The sequence below is a fragment of the Salmo trutta genome, chromosome 29 (genome assembly GCF_901001165.1).
Source record: "Salmo trutta chromosome 29, fSalTru1.1, whole genome shotgun sequence".
NCBI classification, from domain to species: domain Eukaryota; kingdom Metazoa; phylum Chordata; class Actinopteri; order Salmoniformes; family Salmonidae; genus Salmo; species Salmo trutta.
In genome coordinates this window covers 15,409,764-15,433,691 of record NC_042985.1, presented here as the reverse complement: position 1 = coordinate 15,433,691, position 23,928 = coordinate 15,409,764, and the positions used below count along the sequence as shown (strand labels likewise).

The 23,928-nt window shown below is 48.1% G+C and overlaps 1 protein-coding gene across 2 annotated transcripts in view; it reads left to right on the top strand.

Moving 5' to 3' along the window:
• The window catches only part of LOC115166998 (transmembrane protein 266), a 117,173-nt gene that overhangs the window by 33,246 nt on the left and 59,999 nt on the right, over positions 1-23,928 (top strand). For both annotated transcript variants that reach the window (XM_029720997.1, XM_029720998.1), the window contains exon 3: positions 9,362-9,583. In XM_029720997.1, the coding sequence (XP_029576857.1) occupies positions 9,362-9,583 (222 nt within the window). The remainder of the gene's footprint in view (positions 1-9,361; positions 9,584-23,928) is intronic.

Genomic DNA, 23,928 nt, shown 5'->3' with positions numbered 1-23,928 from the left:
GGTCATATTCCTGTGAGTCTTATCCAAGCAGAACAGTAGCACAGGGATGGATGGATGCTTGGGCCAGCTGATCTATTAGACCTCATCTATTACAGAAGATAACAAGGAATCTGTTAGGAAATCTCCATTACATGCATCTAGGTTTAGTAGCCGGAAACAAACTGTTTTTGTTGTTGCTGTGAAGAGGGTGCTATTTCATGCTGTAGGTGATTTGCATCTTAGCAAATGTCTGTATTGAAACTGTACTTTATTTCATTCCTGATGATTTTCTGCCTAGAAAATCCTTTCTGGAAGTTATATCGTTTAACATATTACAAGTCTATATCAAGTCTATATCATAATACAGCTCATTCCCATTTCACTGATCACTTTTCTACTCAGACTCTTTAGCTTTGAGCCTCAGGTAACCTCAAACACACTGCAGTTCAGTCCGACTGTAAAGAGCCAAGACCTTTCCTCTGCTGACAGCACAGCAGCTCTCCAGGAGGGTCTCTCATCATCAGTGTGTCTCCCAGTCCTGGTATCTGTAAAGGTCAGATGAGACTGGTCACACTGTGCCTGTCTGAAACATGCCATGCCTACAGCTTCCTGAAACCAGACTCATTTATCATTATGGAGATTTCCTGCATGAAGTCAAGGCTGATGGAGTGTACCCATAGGCTAGCACATACTGTAATATTAGGAAAGGCATCAAGACAAAGCCTAAGAGGAAGAGGTGAAGGAAGGTTTAGGAAGCAGATTTGTGTGTCTTTGTGGATGGGTTGGATGGAGTGGAGTGAGCATGTACAGGGGTTGGATGGAGTGGAGTGAGCATGTACATGGGTTGGATGGAGTGGAGTGAGCATGTACATGGGTTGGATGGAGTGGAGTGAGCATGTACATGGGTTGGATGGAGTGGAGTGAGCATGTACATGGGTTGGATGGAGTGGAGTGAGCATGTACATGGGTTGGATGGAGTGGAGTGAGCATGTACATGGGTTGGATGGAGTGGAGTGAGCATTGCGGTCGGGTGATAGTGGAAACCAGGTCATCTGATGCAGCACTCCATCATTCTCCTTCTTGGTCAAATATCCCTTACACAGCCTGGAGGTGTGTTGGGTCATTGTCCTGTTGAAAACAAATGATAAGCGCAAACCCGCATATCGCTGCAGAATGCTGTGGTAGCAATGCTGGTTAAGTGTGCCTTGCATTCTAAATATATCACTGACAGTGTCACCAGCAAAGCACCCCCACACCATCACACCTCCTCCTCCATGCTTCACGCTGGGAACTACACATGCGGAGATCATCCGTTCACCTACTCTGCGTCTCACAAAGACACAGTGTATGGAACCAAAACCCTCAAATTTGGACTCCTCAGACCAAAGGACACATTTCCACCGGTCTAATGTCCATTGCTCGTGTTTCTTGGCCCAAGCAAGTCTCTTCATCTTATTGGTGTCCTTTAGTAGTGGTTTCTTTGCTGAAATTCGATCATGAATTCGATCATGAAATTCGATCATGGGGCGGCATGTAGCCTAGTGGTTAGAGCGTTGGACTAGTAAACGAAATGTTGCAAGATCAAATCCCCGAGCTGACAAGGTAAAAATCTGTCATTCTGCCCCTGAACAAGGCAGTTAACCCACTGTTCCTAGGTTGTCATTGAAAATAAGAATTTGTTTTTAACTGACTTGCCAGGTTAAATAAAGGTAAAATAAAAAATAAATAAAATGAAGGCCTGATAAAATGAAGGTCTCCTCTGAACGGTTGATGTTGAGATGTATCTGTTACTTGAACTCTTTGAAGCATTTATTTGGACTGCAATTTCTGAGGATGGTTACTCTCTAATGAACTTATCCTCTGCAGCAGAGGTAACTCTGGGTCTTCCTTTCCTGTGGTGGTCCTCATGAGAGACAGTTTCATCATAGAGCTTGATGGTTTTTGCAACTGGACTTTAAAAAAACGTTAAAAGTTCTTGACATTTTTCAGATTGACTGACCTTAATGTCTTAAAGTAATGATGGACTGTCGCTTCTCTTTGCTTACTTGAGCTGTTCTTACCATAATATGGACTTGGTATTTTACCAAATAAGGCTATCATCTGTATACCACCCTTATCTTGTCACAACACAACTGATTGGCTCAAACGCATTAAGAAGGAAAGAAATTCCACAAATTAACAAGGCACACCTGTTAATTGAAATGCATTCCAGGTGACTAACCTCATGAAGCTGGTTGAGAGAATGCCAAGAGTGTGCAGAGCTGTCATCAAGGCAAAGGGTGGCTACTTTGAAGAATGTCAAATATAAAATATATTTTGATTTGTTTAACACTTTTTTGGTTACTACATGATTCCATATTTGTTATTTCATAGTTTTGATGTCTTCACTGTTATTCTATTATGTAGAAAATAGTAAAAAAGAAATAAACAAAAACCCTGGAATGAGTAGATGTGTCCAAACTTTTGACTGGTACTGTAAATGGGTTGTATGGAGTGGAGTGAGCATGTACATGGGTTGGATGGAGTGGAGTGTGCATGTACATGGGTTGGATGGAGTGGAGTGAGCATGTACATGGGTTGTATGGAGTGGAGTGAGCATGTACATGGGTTGGATGGAGTGGAGTGAGCATGTACATGGGTTGTATGGAGTGGAGTGAGCATGTACATGGGTTGGATGGAGTGGAGTGAGCATGTACATGGGTTGGATGGAGTGGAGTGAGCATGTACATGGGTTGGATGGAGTGGAGTGAGCATGTACATGGGTTGTATGGAGTGGAGTGAGCATGTACATGGGTTGGATGGAGTGGAGTGAGCATGTACATGGGTTGGAAGGAGTGGAGTGAGATGTGCATAAAGTGTCTAGAGATGCTGTACACATGGAACACACTGTTAGATATGGTGGAGCCTTGAACACTAACTCATACTGATGGCTAGCCTCTCCAATGTTCTCTACAGCAGCTGGTGGTTACAATCAGACAGCTGCTGCTTTTTACTTGGCCAGGTTGGGTGTGTTTAGCTCTGCAGGGCTTTCCACAACCTGAGTACTTTAAGGTGTGTTGATCACATACTGTAGCCTAGTGCAACCAACCCAAGTACGCTAGAATATGGATTGGTGTTGCTTTTCTGGATTATGAAACCACGGAAGGTTGGTGGCGCGTTAATTGGGGAGAACGGGCTTGTGGTGATAGCTGGAGCGGAATCAGTGGAATGGTATCAAATACATCGAACACATGGTTTCCATATGTTTGATACCATTCCATTTACTCCGTTCCATCTATTATTATGAGCCGTCCTCCCCTCAGCAGCCTCCTCTGGAAGAAACACTGATGTGTCTGTCCAACTTACACAAACAACGGTACATTGCAAGTGGTGCGATGATCTTCTTTGTGGTTGCTCCCAGTTGCGTGACCTTCTGCATGGTCAGTGGACTGCCTTAAGCCAATTATGCAACATGAATAATGACCTTTTCGACCTGGCCCATAACACTTCTAATTCTATCATTTGGCTGAAGGGGCAGGCTGTGTGTATGTGTCCCAATGCCCCAAGGGAGACTCTTCTTGTCTTTCCCACTGAATAATACACATAACCTCTGCAGAGTGCCATGGCTTTTTCCATTGTCTTAGAGTGAGTTCTATGTACTGTATATAAAGTATGCCTCTGAGCTTTTCTGCTGTGTGACTTTGTAGTAAACATATGTGATCCCTGCGAGAATTTAACTCACAATCTCTTACCAACTGAGCCACACAAGACGACAGGAGTCCTGGGCCACTACTGTCCATCTATTTCCATTGGCAGCTAGCCATGGCACTGGGTCCCTGCTTTGCATGCAGTTGTGCTGGGATGAGATGATGAGGTGTGGGGCTCTGAACAGCTTGTGTCTGCCATGACTGATCAGATGGCTGTGTTGATCAGTAGGGATGGTGAGAGGCCAGGACTGGTCTGGTCTAATGGAGACCTGTAGTGTAGGGCGAGAGGACCAAGGAGACTGAAGAAGAGGCTTACGTCTTTAGGCCTGATCTTGACTGTGGCATCTATAGTTCCTTGAGCTTATTTGGTCTCACTTATAGTCGAATAGTAGTATTTATTACATTTTTTCCCCATTTTATAAGGTCATTGTCTCATGTACACAAACCCACACTGGGAAACACTCAGGGTCACTATCATTTAGGCCTACTGTGTTCAAGTAGTGTTTTGATCCAAGACGAGATGCCCTATATCTGTCTATATTCTGTCTGTATATTTTCTCTGCTGCTGCCAGCATCATTCCAGGTATATGTAAATGTATTGGTGAATAAAGATGATATACTCTGATTTACTCCTCACTCTGAGGTAAAAGAGTCGCTACCTGACTAGTATTTTTTCCTAGAGGTCTCTGTGTACTTGGGAAAAGAAAAACAATGTTGTAGGGGAGCATATTAAGTAGGGATTAGTCATAATGCTGGCCTTCAAACAGACCACATTAACATTTCAGATGGGGGTTCAGCTAGGGATGATGTGTGCTGCGCTCGTAAGAGAGAGAGCGCTTTCTCCACTGATTATGTGTACCATGTAACCTCTGTTTCACAAGACAGACACTGTTATCCATCAGGCTTATCGGGAGAATTCCCTTAAAAATCCTTGTTAACAGCTTTAACTATTTCTTATGTGAATGTGTGTGAGAAGAACACACCTGGATACGCTAGCATGCACAGTATGCGTGGGTGCAGCCTATGTGGGTTTAATTTGTGTATGTGTGTCTGTGTGTGGGTGTGTGTCTGTGTGCATGTGTGCGTGTGTGCGTGTGTGTGTGTGTGTGTGTGTGTGTGTGTGTGTGTGTGTGTGTGTGGTGTGTGTGTGTGTGTGTGTGTGTGTGTGTGTGTGTGTGTGTGTGTGTGTTTGTTCGTGGACATACATTAGGAACCACTCCAGGTGTGGTCTGCTCCCAGTCCGTCGTGTCTGTCGTCCTTGTGAAGGTTAGTGAGTCACTGTAGAGATTAGATTTGTCCTGGGTGCCTCCGAGGCCACTGACTCCCCACAACACAAGCACTTTACTGCACACCTTGGTCCTAGTGATGGTGATGGGGCACTGCCCTCTAACTGCACAGGTCAACCCTGATCCTATCAACAGACCATTACTGTTGACTTATCTCTTAATACTTAGAATGGAACTACAAGATGGTTTTCTTTCATTATGTAGGAGGTCGATATTGTTTTACTTAGCCTTGAGGAGTTGGAAGTGGAGGGGGAGGAGGAGGGGGAGGTGGAGATGGAGGAGAAGGTGGGGGAGGAGGTGGAGGAGTAGAAGATGGAGGTGGAGGAGGAGGAGGAGGAGTAGAAGGTGGGAGAGGAGGGGGAGTAGAATGTGAGGGAGGAGGTGGAGGAGGAGGATGAGTAGAAGGTGGGAGAGGAGGTGGAGTAGAAGGTGGGGGAGGAGGTGGAGGAGGAGGAGGAGTAGAAGGTGGGGGGAGGAGGTGGAGGAGGAGGAGGAGTAGAAGGTGGGGGAGGGGGTGGAGTAGAAGGTGGGGGAGGAGGAGGAGGAGTAGAAGGTGGGGGGAGGAGGTGGAGGAGGAGGAGGAGTAGAAGGTGGGAGAGGAGGTGGAGTAGAATGTGAGGGTGGAGGAGGAGGAGGAGGAGTAGAAGATGGGGGAGGAGGTGGAGGAGGAGGAGGAGGAGTAGAAGGTGGGAGAGGAGGTGGAGTAGAATGTGAGGGAGGAGGTGGAGGAGGTGGAGGAGTAGAAGGTGGGAGAGGAGGTGGAGTAAAATGTGAGGGAGGAGGTGGAGGAGGAGGAGGAGTAGAAGGTGGGGGAGGAGGTGGAGGAGGAGTAGAAGGTGGGAGAGGAGGTGGAGTAAAATGTGAGGGAGGAGGTGGAGGAGGAGGAGGAGTAGAAGGTGGGGGAGGAGGAGGTGGAGGAGGAGGAGGAGGAGTAGAAGGTGGGGGGGAGGATGGGATGAGGAGGTGCAGGAGGGGAGGATGAGATGAGGAGGTGCAGGAGGTGCAGGAGGAGGAGGATGAGATGAGGAGGAGGAGTAGAAGGTGGGGAAGGAGGTGGAGGAGGAGGAGGAGTAGAAGGTGGGGGAGGAGGAGGAGGAGTAGAAGGTGGGGAAGGAGGTGGAGGAGGAGGAGGAGTAGAAGGTGGGGGAGGAGGAGGAGGAGTAGAAGGTGGGAGAGGAGGTGGAGTAGAATGTGTAGGGAGGAGCGTGGAAGGGGAGAGGAGTAGAAGGTGGGGGAGGAGAGGTGGAGGAAGGAGGCGGAGGAGTAGAAGGTGGGGGGAGGATGGATGAGGAGGTGCAGGAGGGGAGGATGAGATGAGGAGGTGCAGGAGGTGCAGGAGGAGGAGGATGAGATGAGGAGGAGGAGGTGCAGGAGGAGGAGGATGAGATGAGGAGGTGCAGGAGGGGAGGATGAGACCTTCTAAACCCAGACCCCACAGACCTGTGAAGTCTCATAATTACACAACCTAAAGGCACAGCCCAGTGGAGCGCCTCACAGTACAGCCCAGTGGAGCGCCTCACAGTACAGCCCAGTGGAGCGCCTCACAGTACAGCCCGTGGAGCGCCTCACAGACAGCCCAGTGGAGCGCCTCACAGTACAGCCCAGTGGAGCGCCTCACAGTACAGCCCCGTGGAGCGCCTCACAGTACAGCCCAGTGGAGCGCCTCACAGTACAGCCCAGTGGAGCGCCTCACAGTACAGCCCAGGGAGCCGCCTCACAGTACGCCAGTGGAGCGCCTCACAGTACAGCCCAGTGGAGCGCCTCACAGTACAGCCCAGTGGAGCGCCTCACAGTACAGCCCAGTGGAGCGCCTCACAGTACAGCCCAGTGGAGCGCCTCACAGTACAGCCCAGTGGAGCGCCTCACAGTACAGCACAGTGGAGCGCCTCACAGTACAGCCCAGTGGAGCGCCTCACAGTACAGCCAGTGGAGCGCCTCACAGTACAGCACAGTGGAGCGCCTCACAGTACAGCCCAGTGGAGCGCCTCACAGTACAGCACAGTGGAGCGCCTCACAGCACCTCACAGTACAGCCCAGTGGAGCGCCTCACAGTACAGCACAGTGGAGCGCCTCACAGTACAGCCCAGGGAGCGCCTCACAGTACAGCCCAGTGGAGCGCCTCACAGTACAGCCCAGTGGAGCGCCTCACAGTACAGCACAGTGGAGCGCCTCACAGTACAGCACAGTGGAGCGCCTCACATCGCCTCACAGCGCCTCACAGCGCCTCACAGTACAGCCCAGTGGAGCGCCTCACAGTACAGCACAGTGGAGTGCCTCACAGTACAGCACAGTGGAGCGCCTCACAGTACAGCACAGTGGAGCGCCTCATAGTACAGCCCAGTGGAGCGCCTCACAGTACAGCACAGTGGAGCGCCTCACAGTACAGCACAGTGGAGCGCCTCACAGCGCCTCACAGTACAGCCCAGTGGAGCGCCTCACAGTACAGCCCAGTGGAGCGCCTCACAGTACAGCCCAGTGGAGCGCCTCACAGTACAGCACAGTGGAGCGCCTCACAGCGCCTCACAGTACAGCCCAGTGGAGTGCCTCACAGTACAGCCCAGTGGAGTGCCTCACAGTACAGCCCAGTGGAGCGCCTCACAGTACAGCACAGTGGAGCGCCTCACAGTACAGCACAGTGGAGCGCCTCACAGTACAGCACAGTGGAGCGCCTCACAGTACAGCCCAGTGGAGCGCCTCACAGTACAGCACAGTGGAGCGCCTCACAGCACCTCACAGTACAGCCCAGTGGAGCGCCTCACAGCACCTCACAGTACAGCACAGTGGAGCGCCTCACAGTACAGCACAGTGGAGCGCCTCACAGTACAGCACAGTGGAGCGCCTCACAGTACAGCCCAGTGGAGCGCCTCACAGCGCCTCACAGTACAGCCCAGTGGAGATCAAATCTCTGACATGCAGAGAGAGAGGGAGAGAGAGAGAGAGAGTTGGAGAGAGAGTTGGAGAGAGAGTTGGAGAGAGAGTTGGAGAGAGAGTTGGAGAGAGAGAGTTGGAGAGAGAGAGTTGGAGAGAGAGAGTTGGAGAGTGAGAGAGAATGAGAGAGAGTGAGTGAGCGAGTGAGAGAGAGAGAGAGTGAGTGAGAGAGAGTGAGAGAGAGTGAGAGAGAGTGAGAGAGAGTGAGAGAGAGAGAGAGAGAGAGAGAGAACTGAATCAGTGGGAGACTGCTTAGAACCTCCCTCTTCTCTCCCTTCTCCTCCTCCTCTTCTCCCACTTCTCTTCCTACTCATCCTCATCATCGCTCGTTTCTATCTTCACATTTGTAAGAGCTCCGATCCACTCATCTGACAACGTCACAGCAGACATGATACATCCGCATCTGCTCTGGTCTAAAAATATGCACCCCAGGACACAGCGGAGGCTTGTGGATGGGCTGTGTGATGCTGCTAGAGGCCTGGCCCACAATAGAAACTTCTGATATATTACAGTATGTATACATACTGTGGAGGTGCTGACAAAGCTGTATAGAGGTGTTTAACTAGACTACAGAGGAGAATGAAACGACAGTATCAGGTGTTGTGCTTTGTGCTCCCTCAGTGTGTGTATGCAAAATCAGTTGACCTACACTCTTAGAAAAAAGGGTTCCAAATGGTTCTTCGGCTGTCCCCATAGGAGAACCCCTTTTGTTTCCAGGTAGAACTCTTTTGGGTTCCATGTGGAACCCTCTGTGGAAAGGGTTCTACATGGAATTCAAAAGGGTTCTACCTGGAGCCAAAAAGGGTTCTTCAAGGGTTCTCCTATGGGGACAGCCAAATAACCCTTTTAGATTCTAGATAGCAGCTTTTTTTCTAAGAGTTTAGGTAGCGATTTAACGTCTAGAAGTTCAGTCTGCCAGTTTGATGAAATGCTAACACTTGGCAGGAGTGAGACAGAATAATGTTGATATTTGTTCTATTGTGCAACAGGACAGAGCTTTTTCAATAACTTTCTGTGTTTGTATCATTTCAACTTTTGTTCCACCCCAACAGAGGAAGTCATGCATATTGGACAATAATCCATGTCAAATCACTGGATATGCTCAGTTTGTTCCCTTTGTCATGGTGCTCTGGTACCTCCCTGCAGAAGAGGCTCAGCCTCTACGACTACTCAGTTCACTGTGTGTGTTTCAATCAGATATCATTGATGCAAGGTGTGCTGTTTATCACCTATCACCAGTTGGTGTTTTTCTACAGCACTTCAATGGACTTTATTTCCCTGTTTTGTCTGTTTCAAGGTAACACATGAACACCATCATCTCATAGTTTTGATTCTCAGACTTTGATATAAGATCTGGATCTCCAGGCGGTTGGGTTGTCGGACCTGGAGGTAAAGGGTGAAGCCAGACCCAGTGGAGGTAGAAGGTGAAGAGGCTTGAGCTCAGTGGGCTAACACAGTCGTCTTCTCTCCCTGTGTGTTTAGTGACGTGGTGGAGCAGCAGGCTGGAGGTCTATCAGACCTGGAGATCATCTCCCAGCCAGACCCAGTGGAGGAACATAGTGTGCCGGAGATGAACCCGTCCTGCATGGCTCCTGTCCAGCTGGTCAGCTTCGGCTACAGGGACCTTCCTCTGGCCCACCTGGACTTCTCCCTGGCCGGATCGCAGCTCCTCTCTAACCTGGATGAGGACGACAACAGGGAAGGGTGAGGCAATACAACTGTATTCATCCATTGAAAGGCACTGACGCTTTCTGACCGTACAGTAGGTAGCTATTGATTACACCAATAGGTCAGAACCTCAATAGGGAAGGGTAAGACGCTGTGGCTTCATTTACAGACTTCAGCCATTACACAAATAGGTCCAAACCTTGCACATATCTACAACCGTTCATAAGGGTTTGTAAAGATCTTGGGACCTGGCAGACATTTCTATTAATGACTTTCCACCCCTTTGGAAATGGTATATTCCCAATTATCCTCAGAAACGACCTGCTTCTGGTTTGAGAATGTGAGACGAAATGATGTAATTGAATATGGTGTCATGTATAATTATGCAGTACATCAAGCATTTAACAGAGTGAAGGCTGGGAAGGAGGGCAGGAACACACTGCCATGTACAGTGTCAGTTATGCTAATGGTACATTGGCCAACACAGAGGGACAAGTATGGATGATGTTCAATCTCACATGATTCATTGGTCCTGTTTAACTCATAGCCAGTACTGTAGCTACAACACAGGGGTTGTCCATCAGTGATAAACGGTTTCATATTTGCTATTTGGTCTACATATATTTCCTATGAAGGTCTAAATGCATCCCCTGAATATACTGTGCTCTTCCAAGACCTGTATTGCAACATCCATAGTTTACCTTACTTGTGACACTGCCAGTTCCATTTTCTACCCTTAACCAGAATTGTAAGGTGCTAGGTTGATGTGTGATGGATGAGTCCCAGGCTATTTTAGCTGCCCTGCACGTCTGTTACTGTATGGTCTTAACAGATTGTCTCTTTCATTATACAGTAAAAACACGGTCCCTGTATTGCCGTATTGCAATGGCATCCTGTCCAGTAATAGTGACTCAGACCTGGTTCTTACTGTGAGTCCAGATAAACAACACCATATGCTTTAGCTTTACGGTCCAGCATCCCAAACAGACACACACCTTCCCTTCCAAGCACTCCGTTTGACACCAGATCAGGTCTCACTCCACTAGGCTCAGTGTTCGCCAGCTATCAGCCGTGCCCCTTAAACAGATGGATCCTACAGACACACAGTCAACAGTGGGCAGTGCAATGCTGACACTGACACATTACTGTTGTTGTCGCATCATGATGCTGTGAGCTCACAGGCTACATCTCTCGTTTGCCCCATTTTCATGTCAAAAGTGCAACACACAGTAGCTTGCTACTCCCTGTCCCTGCTCCCTGTCCCTGCTCCCTGTCCCTGCTCCCTGTCCATGCTCCCTGTCCCTGCTCCCTGTCCATGCTCCCTGTCCCTGCTCCCTGTCCCTGCTCTCTGTCCCTGCTCCCTGTCCCTGCTCCCTGTCCCTGCTCCCTGTCCCTGCTCCCTGTCCCTGCTCCCTGTCCCTGCTCCACAACAGAGACCGCCATGCCTATGTCACACTGTTTTTGTAGTTCTGCTAGTTGTGAAATCTGCTGGCTGTGTATGGGCCCAAACACAGGAATTGTCCATCATTGGTTTGAAGGTGATTTGATCTGTATGTTACCACAGCAGTACTACTTCAACTACATTACTGTCAGGGTCACTATTTCATATCCAAGTCATTAGTGCAAAATGGCTGCTTGTAAAAATCCTGTCAGTGGGAGTAGTAAAAGTTATCATTCTCTACATTACATTTAATGAAATCCCATCTCCCATATAGAGCCATTATTGCATGGAACTCCGTTCCATCTCATACTGCTCAAGGGAACAGCAAACCTGGTTTCAAACAACAGATAAAGCAACACCTCACTGCACAACTCCTCTCCCCTATTTGACCTAGATAGTTTGTATGTATTGATATGTAGGCTACGTATGCCTTTCATATTTTGTTTTATTGATGTAGTTCTGTTCTTGAGCTGTTCTTGTCTATTAATGTTCTGTATTATGTCATGTTTCATGTTTTGTGTGGACCCCAGGAAGACAGGGATCCTAATAAAAAACAACAACATTTAAATCCACGAGGCATGAACTTGTTCTATCTGGAGTACACCTTAAATGAAACACCAGCCATCATTATCAGGCCTGCGTTTGGTCCCTCCTCCCCTGGGTCGCTCCATTAGGATTTAGCATCAGAGGTGGCACTGGCTCCATTGTAAAGGACTCAAGGGTGAATCCCTGTTAAAGAAGGCTATTAGCCAGGTGATGGGAAGGTGTCAGTCAAACCTGTGTCCTCTAGGCCTGGGGGGACCATGGGTCAATTTCAATTGTATTTCCTTGATTCCTTGTGTCCTCTCACCTCTTTCGCAAAACTCATTGGAGGAGAAGGTCCGAGGTGAGGAACCTGCACTTGAGATTCACCCAATATTATTCTGTGGGTTTCAGCAGTATTAGCTCCTGAATGCTTACGCGTGCTTCTGTCTGCTTATTACCGTATCGATCAGCCCTCCTTGGACAACAGCAGCAGACCTCATTCCTCTTAGTGACCTTTAGTAACACTATTTCATGGAGACGCTCACTACTGTAGCAAGACGGCCATAATATTGTATCATGTTTACAATCTGATTTTGTGGTCCATGGTGGTCACTCTCTAGCCTTTGAGTGTCTCACACACAATATAAAGGTCAAACAAACGGTTTGACCTTTCAGTTTGAGTTTAGGAAGAACCCTTTTGGTTCCAGGTAGAACCCTTTTGGTTCAGGATTGACTGCTGTGGGAACAAGACAAAATTATAAAGAGAGAGAAAACCACCTTTATAAAGGAAATGGGAGGGAAATGTTCCTGCGTTATTGCCGTAGCTGCTGAATGATGAAGTGAAGTTGGGAGGAATAGAGACGCTGGCAGCATCAGTAGCGGCAGTACAAGGAGGGGGCGGAAATCCACCATGGCCATCAAATTGATAATGTATCTCAGAGAGGAATGTGTCCTGTGGTCCACTGACTCTCTACAGAAAAGTGGATTGCCTTTCCTGTCTGCATTAGGTGGCTCATCTGCTCTTAGAGAGAGAGGGGTGCAGGGATGTACGGAGGGAGAGAGAGAGGGAGAGAGGGAGAGAGGGAGAGAGGGAGGGAGAGAGGGAGAGGAGGGAGAGAGGAGAGAGAGAGAGAGAGAGAGAGAGAGAGAGGGAGAGAGAGAGAGAGAGAGAGAGAGAGAGGAGAGAGAGAGAGAGAGAGAGAGAGAGAGAGAGAGAGAGGAGAGAGAGAGAGAGAGAGAGAGAGAGAGAGAGAGAGAGGAGAGAGAGAGAGAGAGAGGAGAGAGAGAGAGAGAGAGAGAGAGAGAGAGAGAGGAGAGAGAGAGAGAGAGAGAGAGAGAGAGAGAAAACACTGTAATACTGAATACTGTAACACATACGGGAGTGTGTACTCTGAAATGAGAATCTCACAACAACACAATGTAGGTATTTCATCAAGAAAAGGATGGTTCATTGAATGAGAGACAGTGGACAGTCATACTGAGTAGAACCCCTCTGATTTCAGTCAGCATGTATCATTCTCTGTATGATAACTGTCCTACATTTAGCAAAGGAAACGTTTATTGTAAATGTGAACATCTCTTCTCCAAGAAGTCAATTAGAACCATGTCTCTTATAAGTTTACTCTGTGAATAATGTGCAGGGATTGCAGGGCTTGATCGGGTACCAAACTTGACTTTGCTATCGTGTTCGTTGCTGACTTCATGGGTACAGTGACCGCATGCAGCTAGTGTTTGATCCACAGAGGCTGTATTTTATCACTGTGCTGCAGCAAGAGGCTGGGTGTAGTTCAGTAGCAACATCTAGTGGGGCTGAAGTGGTGGAGATTAATCAAGAGAAAGGCTCTCATGTCAACCTGCTGTGTGTGTGTGTCAATGGGCCTGGCCAAAGTACTGCACTACATAGGGACTTAGGGTGCCATTTGGGATTCAGCCTGTGATGAAGCACCTACCATCACCGACCGACGGCCATGTTTGTATATCATGGCCTGTAGCATTGTGAAGATGGAGCTGACCTTTCTGTTATCTCTCTCTTATCCACAGCCCCTACTCTACAGTCCCCCCTACTCTACAGTCCTCCCTACTCTACAGTCCCCCCTACTCTACAGTCCCCCCTACTCTACAGTCCCCCCTACTCTACAGTCCTCCTACTCTACAGTCCCCCCTACTCTACAGTCCCCCCTACTCTACAGTCCCCCCTACTCTACAGTCCCCCCTACTCTACAGTCCCCCCTACTCTACAGTCCTCCCTACTCTACAGTCCTCCCTACTCTACAGTCCTCCCTACTCTACAGTCCTCCCTACTCTACAGTCCCCCCTACTCTACAGTCCCCCCTACTCTACAGCCCCCCTACTCCACAGCCCCCCCTACTCCACAGCCCACCCTACTCCACAGCCCCCCCACTCCACAGATCCCCCACTACTCCACAGCCCCTACTCCAATCCACATGCGGATTCAGACTACCGGCAATTCACACACACACACACACACACACACACACACACACACACACACACACACACACACACACACACACACACACACACACACACACACAGACACACACGCGCATGAATGCATGCACACACGCATGTGCGCACACACACACCACAGACAGAGAGAAAGCGAGGGCAGACACACACGCTCTCTGGCTGCAGTACGTAGTGATTGTTATCTAATCGTCTGTAATCATGGTTCACTTCATATTCAAGTTTATGTCTGCCTGTCACATTTCATTAGGACAAGCACAGCTCCTTCAGTGGTGCCTTCCAACATCCAGATAGGCTCTCTCTTTGTCTCTCTATCTGCAGAGCATTCTCTCTCTCTATCCCGTTCTCTCTCTCTCTCTCTCTCTCTCTCTCTCTCTCTCTCTCTCTCTCTCTCTCTCTCTCTCTATCTGCAGAGCATTCTCTCTCTCTATCCCGTTCTCTCTCTCTCTCTATCTGCAGAGCATTCTCTCTCTCTCTCTCTCATCTTTCTCTCTCTTTTCATATATCTCTGTCTATGTCTCTCCTCTCTCTGCAGAAAAATCTCCCCATTGCTGAATATCAGAGGATTAAATGTCAATAAAATGCCTTGAGACCTTATTCCACTCTTGTCAAACACACTCATTCAGACGTAACATATCTCAATGGACAAAAAGCTACGGAGGAACCATGCAGGAACCTTTGGTTTGCATGAGTCCCTGTTTCTGTGAGGAAGGATGGAAAAGGCCCACGTGCATGCAGGAGGTTGGTTTTACTGTAAGCACACTGCGCTGTTATAATGTAGCATATCTATCAGTAGGCAGGAGGCGTGGGCGACATTGGGGGTGGTGGTTGTTTTTAGCTAGCTTCAGGGGGAAGTTACGGTGTTAGCAGTTTTGGCGCACGCACACACACGCACACGCACACGCACACACACACACACACACACACACACACACACACACACACACACACACACACACACACACACACACACACACACACACACACACACACACACACACACACCACACCACACACAGAGGCCATGGTAAGTGAAGCTCAGTTATTAATAGAGTTGAGGTCATCCATCTTCCTGTCTAACCAGGAAGTGCCTCCCGTTCGGAGGATCAAGGTGGTGTGGGACGGACTTGTGTTCAGCACTTTCATCGCACCACCCCTCTCTCTTCTCTCTCTGTCTCTGTCTCTCTGTCTCTCTCTCAGCAGTCAAGCTGTTTTTGTTTGTTGTTGCTTTTTTTCTGTGGGTGTCTTTTGTGTGGGTGTTTTTGCATTTCAGCTTAACTTGGGTGGTATGTTGTCCATGCTAGAGGAGCATTGGGTAGCTTACTACAGAGTCAATCAGAATGGGTGCAGAAAACACACACAACACCGCACACACAACGTTACCGGAATGATGTCATCCCAGATCACTGACCAGCGTGCGGTTGGACGCCAGACATGGGTGGTATCGGGAGCAGAAGCATATGTCGCTGATCTCACCGCTGTGAATATGTGATCCGAGCTCAGAAAGGGACTGGGACTGGGAGCACTCTGCTGCAGGGCCAGATGGCCCATCTAAATGCAGTGTCCTGGTGGTACTGGAGGAAGAGGAGGAAACATAACATCCCATAAAAACATCCCTCTCTTCATGGCCACTACACCACTTCAGGTCCAAGTCCAAATATTCCATATAGGAAATAATGATTTGGTTGGCCCATTTTCCCATTTTCATATTTTAGCTGATCCTGGTAGTCCCTTCTAGTCCCACAACAAAGTGCATTCTATCCTGAGTGATTACTTAAAGCCATTATGGCATTGAGGACTTTGTTTTTCTCTCAGATAGATAACTCTAATACAAATCAGTCACAGTGACTGGCTAAGAGTGCAGACTGTTAAAGCACTACTTTGTGGCATTAAGCATTCTCAGGATGCTTAACCGGGCCGGCCAATTTGGACTGATGAACTGAAAGAGCAGAACCTATAGGAGAGGGCCCGGGTGTCTACAGCCACCATGGGAATCACCAGCCAGACACCTTGTTATCTCCTGGAGACATCTGTCTGTCTGTCTGCCCAAGGGAGGACTACAGACAAGTTGTTCTGGGCCTGGACAGAGCTGAGGTGGAGAGTTGGGGGTGTATTCGTCAAACAGCTACTCTCTCTCTCTCTCTCTACACATACAGTATATCACAATGCACTCCTGTACTTCCTGATCACCCATGACTGCGTGGCCTCGCATGTCTCCAACTCAATCATTAAGTTTGCAGACGACACAAGAGTGGTAGGCCTGATTACCAACAATGACGAGACATGAAGGAAGTGAGGGCCCTGGCGGAGTTGTGCCAGGAAAATAACCTCTCCCTCAATGTCAACAAAATGAAGGAACTGATCGTGGACTTGAGGAGAGAGCAGAGGGAGCACGCACCCATCCATATCGATGGGGCCACAGTGGAGAAGGTAGAAAGCTTCAAGTTCCTCAGTGTACACATCACTGACAATCTGAAAAGGTCCACCCACACAGACAGTGTGGTGAAGAAGCCACCAGCGCCTCAACAGCACCTCTTCAACCTCAGGAGGGTGAAGAAATTTGGCTTGGACCATAAGACCCTCACTAACTTTTACAGATCCACCATTGAGAGCATCCTGTCGTGCTATATCACCACTTGGTACGGCAACTGCACCGTCCGCAACCGCAGGGCTCTCCAGAGGGTGGTGCGGTCTGGCCAATGCATCACCGGGGGCACACAGCCTGCCCTCCAGGACATCTACAGCACCTGGTGTCACAAAAAGGCCAAAAAGATCTTCAAGGACAAGAACCACACTAGCTACAGCCTGTTGAACCCATCTATCATCCATATGACATTTACATAAGTATTCAGACCCTTTACTCAGTACTTTGTTGAAGTACCTTTGGCACACCTGTATTTGGGGAATTTCTCCCATTCTTCTCTGCAGATCGTCTCAAGCTCAGCTATTTCCAGGTCTTTCCAGAGATGTTCGATCGGGTTTAAGCCCGGGCTCTGGCTGGGTCCCTCAAGGACATTCTGACTTGTCCCGAAGCCACTCCTGCGTTGTCTTGGCTGTGTGTTTAGGGTCATTGTCCTGTTGGAAGGTGAACCTTCGTCCCAGTTTGAGGTCCTGAGCGCTCTGGAGCAGGTTTTCATCAAGGCTCTCTCTGTACTTTGCTCTGTTCATCTTTCCCTCGATCCTGACTAGTCTCCCAATCCCTGCTGCTGAAAAACATCCCCACAGCATGATGCTGCCACCACCATGGTTCACTGTAGAGATAGTGCAAGGTTTCCTCCAGACGTGACACTTGGCATTCAGGCCAAAGAGTTCAATCTTGGTTTCATCAGACCAGAGAATCTTGTTTCTCATGGTCTGAATCCTTTAGGTTAGGTGCCTTTTGGCAAACTCCAAGTGGGCTGTCATGTGCCTTTTACTGAGGAGTGGCCTAAGGTATTTCGTTTTTTATTTTTAAGACATTTGCTAAAATTTGTAAAAACCTGTTTTCGCTTTGCCATTATGGGGTACTGTGTGTAGATTGATGAGGGGCATTTTTTTTAAAATACATTTTATAGTAAGGTTGTAATGTAAGAAAATGTGAATACTTTCCGAATGCACTGTACTATTCTTCAGATATACTACATATTCTATCCATATTGTCTATACATCCCATCACATATATATACAAGTACCAGTCAAACGTTTGGACACACCTAAGCATTCAAGGGTTTTTCTACATTGTAGAATAATAGTGAAGACATCAAAACTATGAAATAACACATATGGAATCATGTAGCAACAAAAAAAGTGTTAAACATTCTTCAAAGTAGCCACCCTTTGCCTTTATGACAGCTTTGCACACTCTTGGCAACCAGCTTCACCTGAAATGCTTTTCCAACAGTCTTGAAGGAGTTCCCACATATGCTGAACACTTGTTGGCTGCTTTTCCTTCCTTCTGCAGTCCAACTCATCCCAAACCATCTCAATTGGGTTGAGGTCGGGTGATTGTGGAAGCCAGGTCATTTGATGCAGCACAATCCCTCTCCTTCTTGGTCAAATAGCCCTTACACAGCCTGGAGGTGTGTTGGGTCATTGTCCTGTTTTGAAAAACAAATGATAGTCCCACTAAGAGCAAACACGATGGGATGGCATATCGCTGCAGAATGATGTGGTAGCCATGCTGGTTAAGTGTGCCTTGAATTCTAAATAAATCACACACAGTGTCACCAGCAAAGCACTCCCACACCATCTAACAACCTCCTGTATGCTTCACGTTGGGAAACACACATGCATCATCTGTTCACCTACTCTGCGTCTCACAAAGACACGGCGGTTGGAACCAAAAATCTCAAATTTGGACTCATCAGACCAAAGGACAGATTTCCACTGGTCTAATGTCCATTGCTCGTGTTTCTTGGCCCAAGCAAGTCTCTTCTTATTATTGGTGTCCTTTAGTAGTGCTTTCTTTGCAGCAATCCGACCATGAAGGCCTGATTCACGCAGTCTCCTCTGAACAGTTGATGTTGAGATGTGAAGATGTGAACTCTGTGAAGCATTTATTTGGGCTGCAATTTCTGAGCCTGGTCTTCCTTTCCTGTGGCGGTCCTCATGAGAGCCAGTTTCATTCATCATGCCCCCTCCCCTCACCCCCTCTTTACACCACTGCTACTCTCTGTTGTGATCTATGCATAGTCACTTTAATAACTCTACCTACATGTACATACTACCTCAAATAACCGGTGCCCCCGCACATTGACTCTGTATCGGTACCCCTCTGTATATAGTCTCACTATTGTTATTTCACTGCTGCACTTTAAATACTTGTTCTTTTTATCTCTTATTCTTATCTGTATATTTTGAAACCGCATTGTTGGTTAGGGGCTTGTAAGTAAGCATTTCACTGTAAGGTGTTGTATTTGGCGCATGTGACTAATAAAATTTGATTTGATCTTGATTTGATCATATCGTTGATGGTTTTTGCGACTGCACTTGAAGAAACTTTCAAAGTTCTTGAAATGTTCCAGATTGGCTGACCTTCATGTCTTGAAGTAATGATGGACTGTTGTTTCTCTTTGCTTATTTGAGCAGTTCATAATATGGACTTGGTCTTTGACCAAATAGGGCTATCTTCTGTATACCACCCCTACCTTGTCACAACACAACTGATTGACTCAAACACATTAAGAAGGAAATAAATTCCACAAATGAACTTTTAACAAGGCACGCCTGTTAATTTAAATGCATTACAGGTGTCTACCTCATGAAGCTGGTTGAGGGAATGCTAAGAGTGTGCAAAGGGTGGCTACTATGAATAATCTAAAATATAACATATATTTTGACTTGCTTAACACTTATTTGGTTACTACATGATTCTATGTTTTTTCATAGTTTTGATGTCACTATTATTCTACAATGAAGATAATATTGAAGTTCAAATAAAGAAAACCCTTGAATGAGTAGGTGTTTCCAAACTTTTGACTGGTACTGTATATATTTATACTCTGGACTTGATATTACTCGTCCTAGTATTTCTATATTTCTTAATTCCATTATTTTACTTATAGATTTGTGTGTATTGTTTTAATTTGTTAGATATTACTGCACTGTTGGAGCTAGGAACATAAGCATTTCGCTACACTCAAATAACATCTGCTGCTAAATATGTGTATGTGACCAATACAATTTAGACCTGTTGTGAAATATAAACTCACACTCAATGTCAACAAAACAAAGGAGATGATCGTGGACTTCAGAAAACAGCAGAGGGAGCAGCCCCCTATCCACATCGATGGGACAGTAGTGGAGAAGGTGGAAAGTTTTAAGTTCCTCGGCGTACACATCACGGACAAACTGAAAAGATCCACCCACACAGACAGCATGGTGAAGAAGGCGCAGCCGCACATCTTCAACCTCAGGAGGCTGAAGGAATTCGGCTTGTCACCAAAAACACTCACAAACTTTTACAGATGCACAATCGAGAGCATCCTGTCGGGCTGTATCACCGCCTGGTACAGCAACTGCTCCGCCCACAACCGTAAGGCTCTCCAAAGGGTAGTGAGGTCTGCACAAAGCATCACCGGGGGCAAACTACCTACCCTCCAGGACACCTACACCACCCGATGTCACAGGAAGGCCAAAAAGATCTTCAAGGACAAGAACCACACTAGCCGCAGCCTGTTGAACCCATCTATCATCCAGGAGGCGAGGTCAGTACAGGTGCATCAAAGCTGGGACCGAGAGACTGAAAAACAGCTTCTATCTCAAGGCCATCAAGTGACTGCTGCCAACATACTGACTCAAATCTCTAGCCACTTTAATAATTAAAAAGTGGATGTAATAAATGTATCACTAGCCACTTTAAACAATGCCACTTTATATAATGTTTACACACCCTACATTACTCATCTCATATGTATATACTGTACTCTATACCATCTACTGCATCTTGCCTATTCCGTTCGGCCATCACTCATCCATATATTTTTATGTACATATTCTTATTAATTCCTTTACACTTGTGTGTATAAGGTAGTTGTTGTGAAATTGTTAGATTACTTGCTAGATATTACTGCATGGTCGGAACTAGAAGCAGAAGCATTTCGCTACACTCGCATTAACATCTTGTCACGCCCTGACCTGAGAGAGAGGGTTTGTTTCTCTATGTGGTTAGGTCAGGGTGTGGGGTGGGCATTCTATGTTTTATTTTCTATGTTTTGGCCGGGTATGGTTTCCAATCAGAGGCAGGTGTCTATCGTTGTCTCTGATTGGAAGCCATACTTAGGCAGCCTTTTTCCACCTGTGTTTGTTGGATCTTGATTGTGTACTGCTGGTATTTAGCCTGCAAGACGTGAAGGTCGTTTGTATTTGTTTATTATTTTGTTTAAGTGTTCCGATTAAAAATAAAGATGAACACTCACCACCCTGCACCTTGGTCTAATCCTTTGGACAATCATTACAGAAGATCCCACCACCAAAGGACCAAGCAGCGTGGGCCGATGGACTGGACATGGGAGGACATCCTGGTTGGCAAAGGATCCTGGATGTGGGAAGAGATCCAGGCCGGAAGGGATCGCCTTCCATGGGAACAGGTGGAAGCAGCGAGGGAGGTACAGCGACGTGATCAACAGGGAAAGGCAACAACGGAGGCCCGAGAGGCAGAGGCAAAAAAAAATTGGGGGGGCACACGGGTAGATTGGCAAAGGCGGGTTTAAGACCTGAGCCAACTCCCTGTGCTTACCGTGGGGAGCGAGTGACCGAGCAAGCACCGTGTTATGCGGTGATAGGCACTGTGTCGCCAGTGCGTACTCACAGCCCGGTGCGCTCGGTGCAAGCTCCTCACCGTTGCCGTGCTAGAGTTGGCCGTCAGCCAGGAAGAAGTGCGCCGGCTCAGCGTATCTGGTCTCCAGTGCGTCTCTACGGCCCAGGTTATCCTGCACCTGCTCTACGCATGGTACCCCTCATTCACCAGCACAGCCCAGTTCGTCCTGTACCAGCGCTCCGGCCTTGCCGGGCGATAATCAACATCAAGCCAGGACGGGTTGTGCCAGCCCTAAGCGCCAGACCTCCAGTGCACCTCCAAGGCCCAGTGTACCCTATGCCTGCTTCGCGCACTCTCCCTCCAGTGCGCTACCATAGCCCAGTACGTCCTGTCCCTGCTCCGTGCATTCTCCCTCCAGTGCGCCACCATAGCCCAGTACGTCCTGTGCCTGCTCCTCGCACTCTTCCTCTAGTACGCCTCCATAGCCCAGTTCGGCCGGTGCCTGCTTTGAGCACGCGGTCCTCAGTGCGTCTCCCCAGTCTGGTGAGACCGGTTCCAGCTTCCCGTAGGAAGCCTCCAGTGATGATCAATGGTCCGAAGCCTCCAGTGATGATCAATGGTCCGAAGCCTCCAGTGATGATCAATGGTCCGAAGCCTCCAGTGATAATCCATGGCACGAAGCCTCCAGTGATGATCCATGGCCCGGAGCCTGTAGTGATAATCCATGGCACGAAGCCTCCAGTGATGATCCATGGCCTGGAGCCTGTAGGGATGATCCATGGCACGAAGCCTCCAGTGATAATCCATGGCCCGGAGCCTCCAGTGATGATCCATGGCACAAAGCCTCCAGTGATGATCCATGGCGCGGAACCAGTAGTGATGATCCATGGCACAGAGCCTGCAGCGAAGGTCCCCTGTCCGGAACCTACAGAGACGCTCTCCAGTCCGGAGCCTCCAGCGACGCTCCTCAGCCCGGAGCCTCCAGCGACGCTCCTTAGCCCGGAGCCTCCAGCGACGCTCTTCAGCCCGGAGTCTCCAGCGACGCTCCTCAGCCCGGAGCCTCCAGCGACGCTCCCCAGTCCGGAGCCTCCAGGGACGCTCCTCAGTCCGGGGCCTTCAGCGACGGTCTGCAGCCCAGAGTCTTCAGCGACGGCCTGCAGCCCAGAGTCTTCAGCGACGGCCTGCAGCCCAGAGTCTTCAGCGACGGTTTGCAGCCCCGAGTCTTCAGCGGCGGTCGGCAGTTCAGAGCCTCCTGCGCTGATCCACGGTCTGGTTCCTCCGGCGACACAGAAGCGGGGGGATCAGTGGGCGGTGTGGGGGCTATGCCCCGAACCAGAGCCGCCGCCAAGTATAGATGCCCACCCGGGCCCTCTCCTATAGGTTCAGGTTTGCGGCCGGGATTCCGCACCTTTGGGGGGGGGTACTGTCACGCCCTGACCTGAGAGAGAGGGTTTGTATCTCTATGTGGTTAGGTCAGGGTGTGGGGTGGGCATTCTATGTTTTTTTTCTATGTTTTGGCCGGGTATGGTTTCCAATCAGAGGCAGGTGTCTATCGTTGTCTCTGATTGGAAGCCATACTTAGGCAGCCTTTTTCCACCTGTGTTTGTGGGATCTTATTTTTGTACTGCTCGTTATTAGCCTGCAAGACGTGAAGGTCGTTTGTATTTGTTTATTATTTTGTTTAAGTGTTCCGATAAAAAAAAGATGAACACTCACCACGCTGCACCTTGGTCTAATCCTTTGGACGATCGTTACACATCTGCTACCCATGTGTATGTGACAAGTAAAATTTGATTTGATTTGACATATTGCGTTATTTTATGGCTGGTTATGACAGCTACATAAAAGTGTAAAAACCCATAAAACCTACCAAACAAGGCAAAACATTACATTTCACCATAGCCTACATGTCAACAGTATGTTTATGTTATAACATTTTTGGGGAAACTGACCATGTTAAATTATCATTATAATTGCGTACACATTGATGTCAGACATGCCCCTACCCCGATGCTCTGTTGCTGATGACTGGGATGATTTGATTTGAATGTTGAGATTAAACTTTACTGTAGTTGTGTTTTGCTGAGTCTCCTAACTGTCCTACCTCTGCATATGTAGACAAATGCTATAGGAAGTGTTTCTGAGATTGTACGGTTTCAACACCTTATCCAACACATGGAGTACAGGCTAATCAGTGCAGAGCCCACAACGGGCCCTCCAAATAGACCCAGCCTCCCCGCTCTGTGTCCACATCCTGCCCCCCCCCCCCTAAATGGTCCCAGATTGAATCACCTTGACAGGAGGGAAGAGGCAGACAGAGCCATGGCAGCGGTGGTGGTTGATATTCACAGACATGCAAAGTGTGAGATTGCTTTTCTGGCTAAGAGGGAAAGAGATCAACTGTCCTGGGAAAAACCTATTAGCTCAGAGCAGCTTGTCAGCTTCACTGCAGACGCAGGTAGATCTATCTCACTTTAACCTGTATTAAAAGGCTATTTCTCTGGCAAAGAACATCTTGAATTTTAAAACGTCTTTTTCTGCAGTGGGTGAAGTGAAACTCTCCTGGCTGGATCATGAACAGGGTGTGTGTTGAGGATTGAGAGTGTGATCAGGACTTGGTCTCAGAAACCCAGAACTAAAATCTTGCGTAATTGCGTCAGATGCTTGATTCATTCTGGGGGGAGATACAGT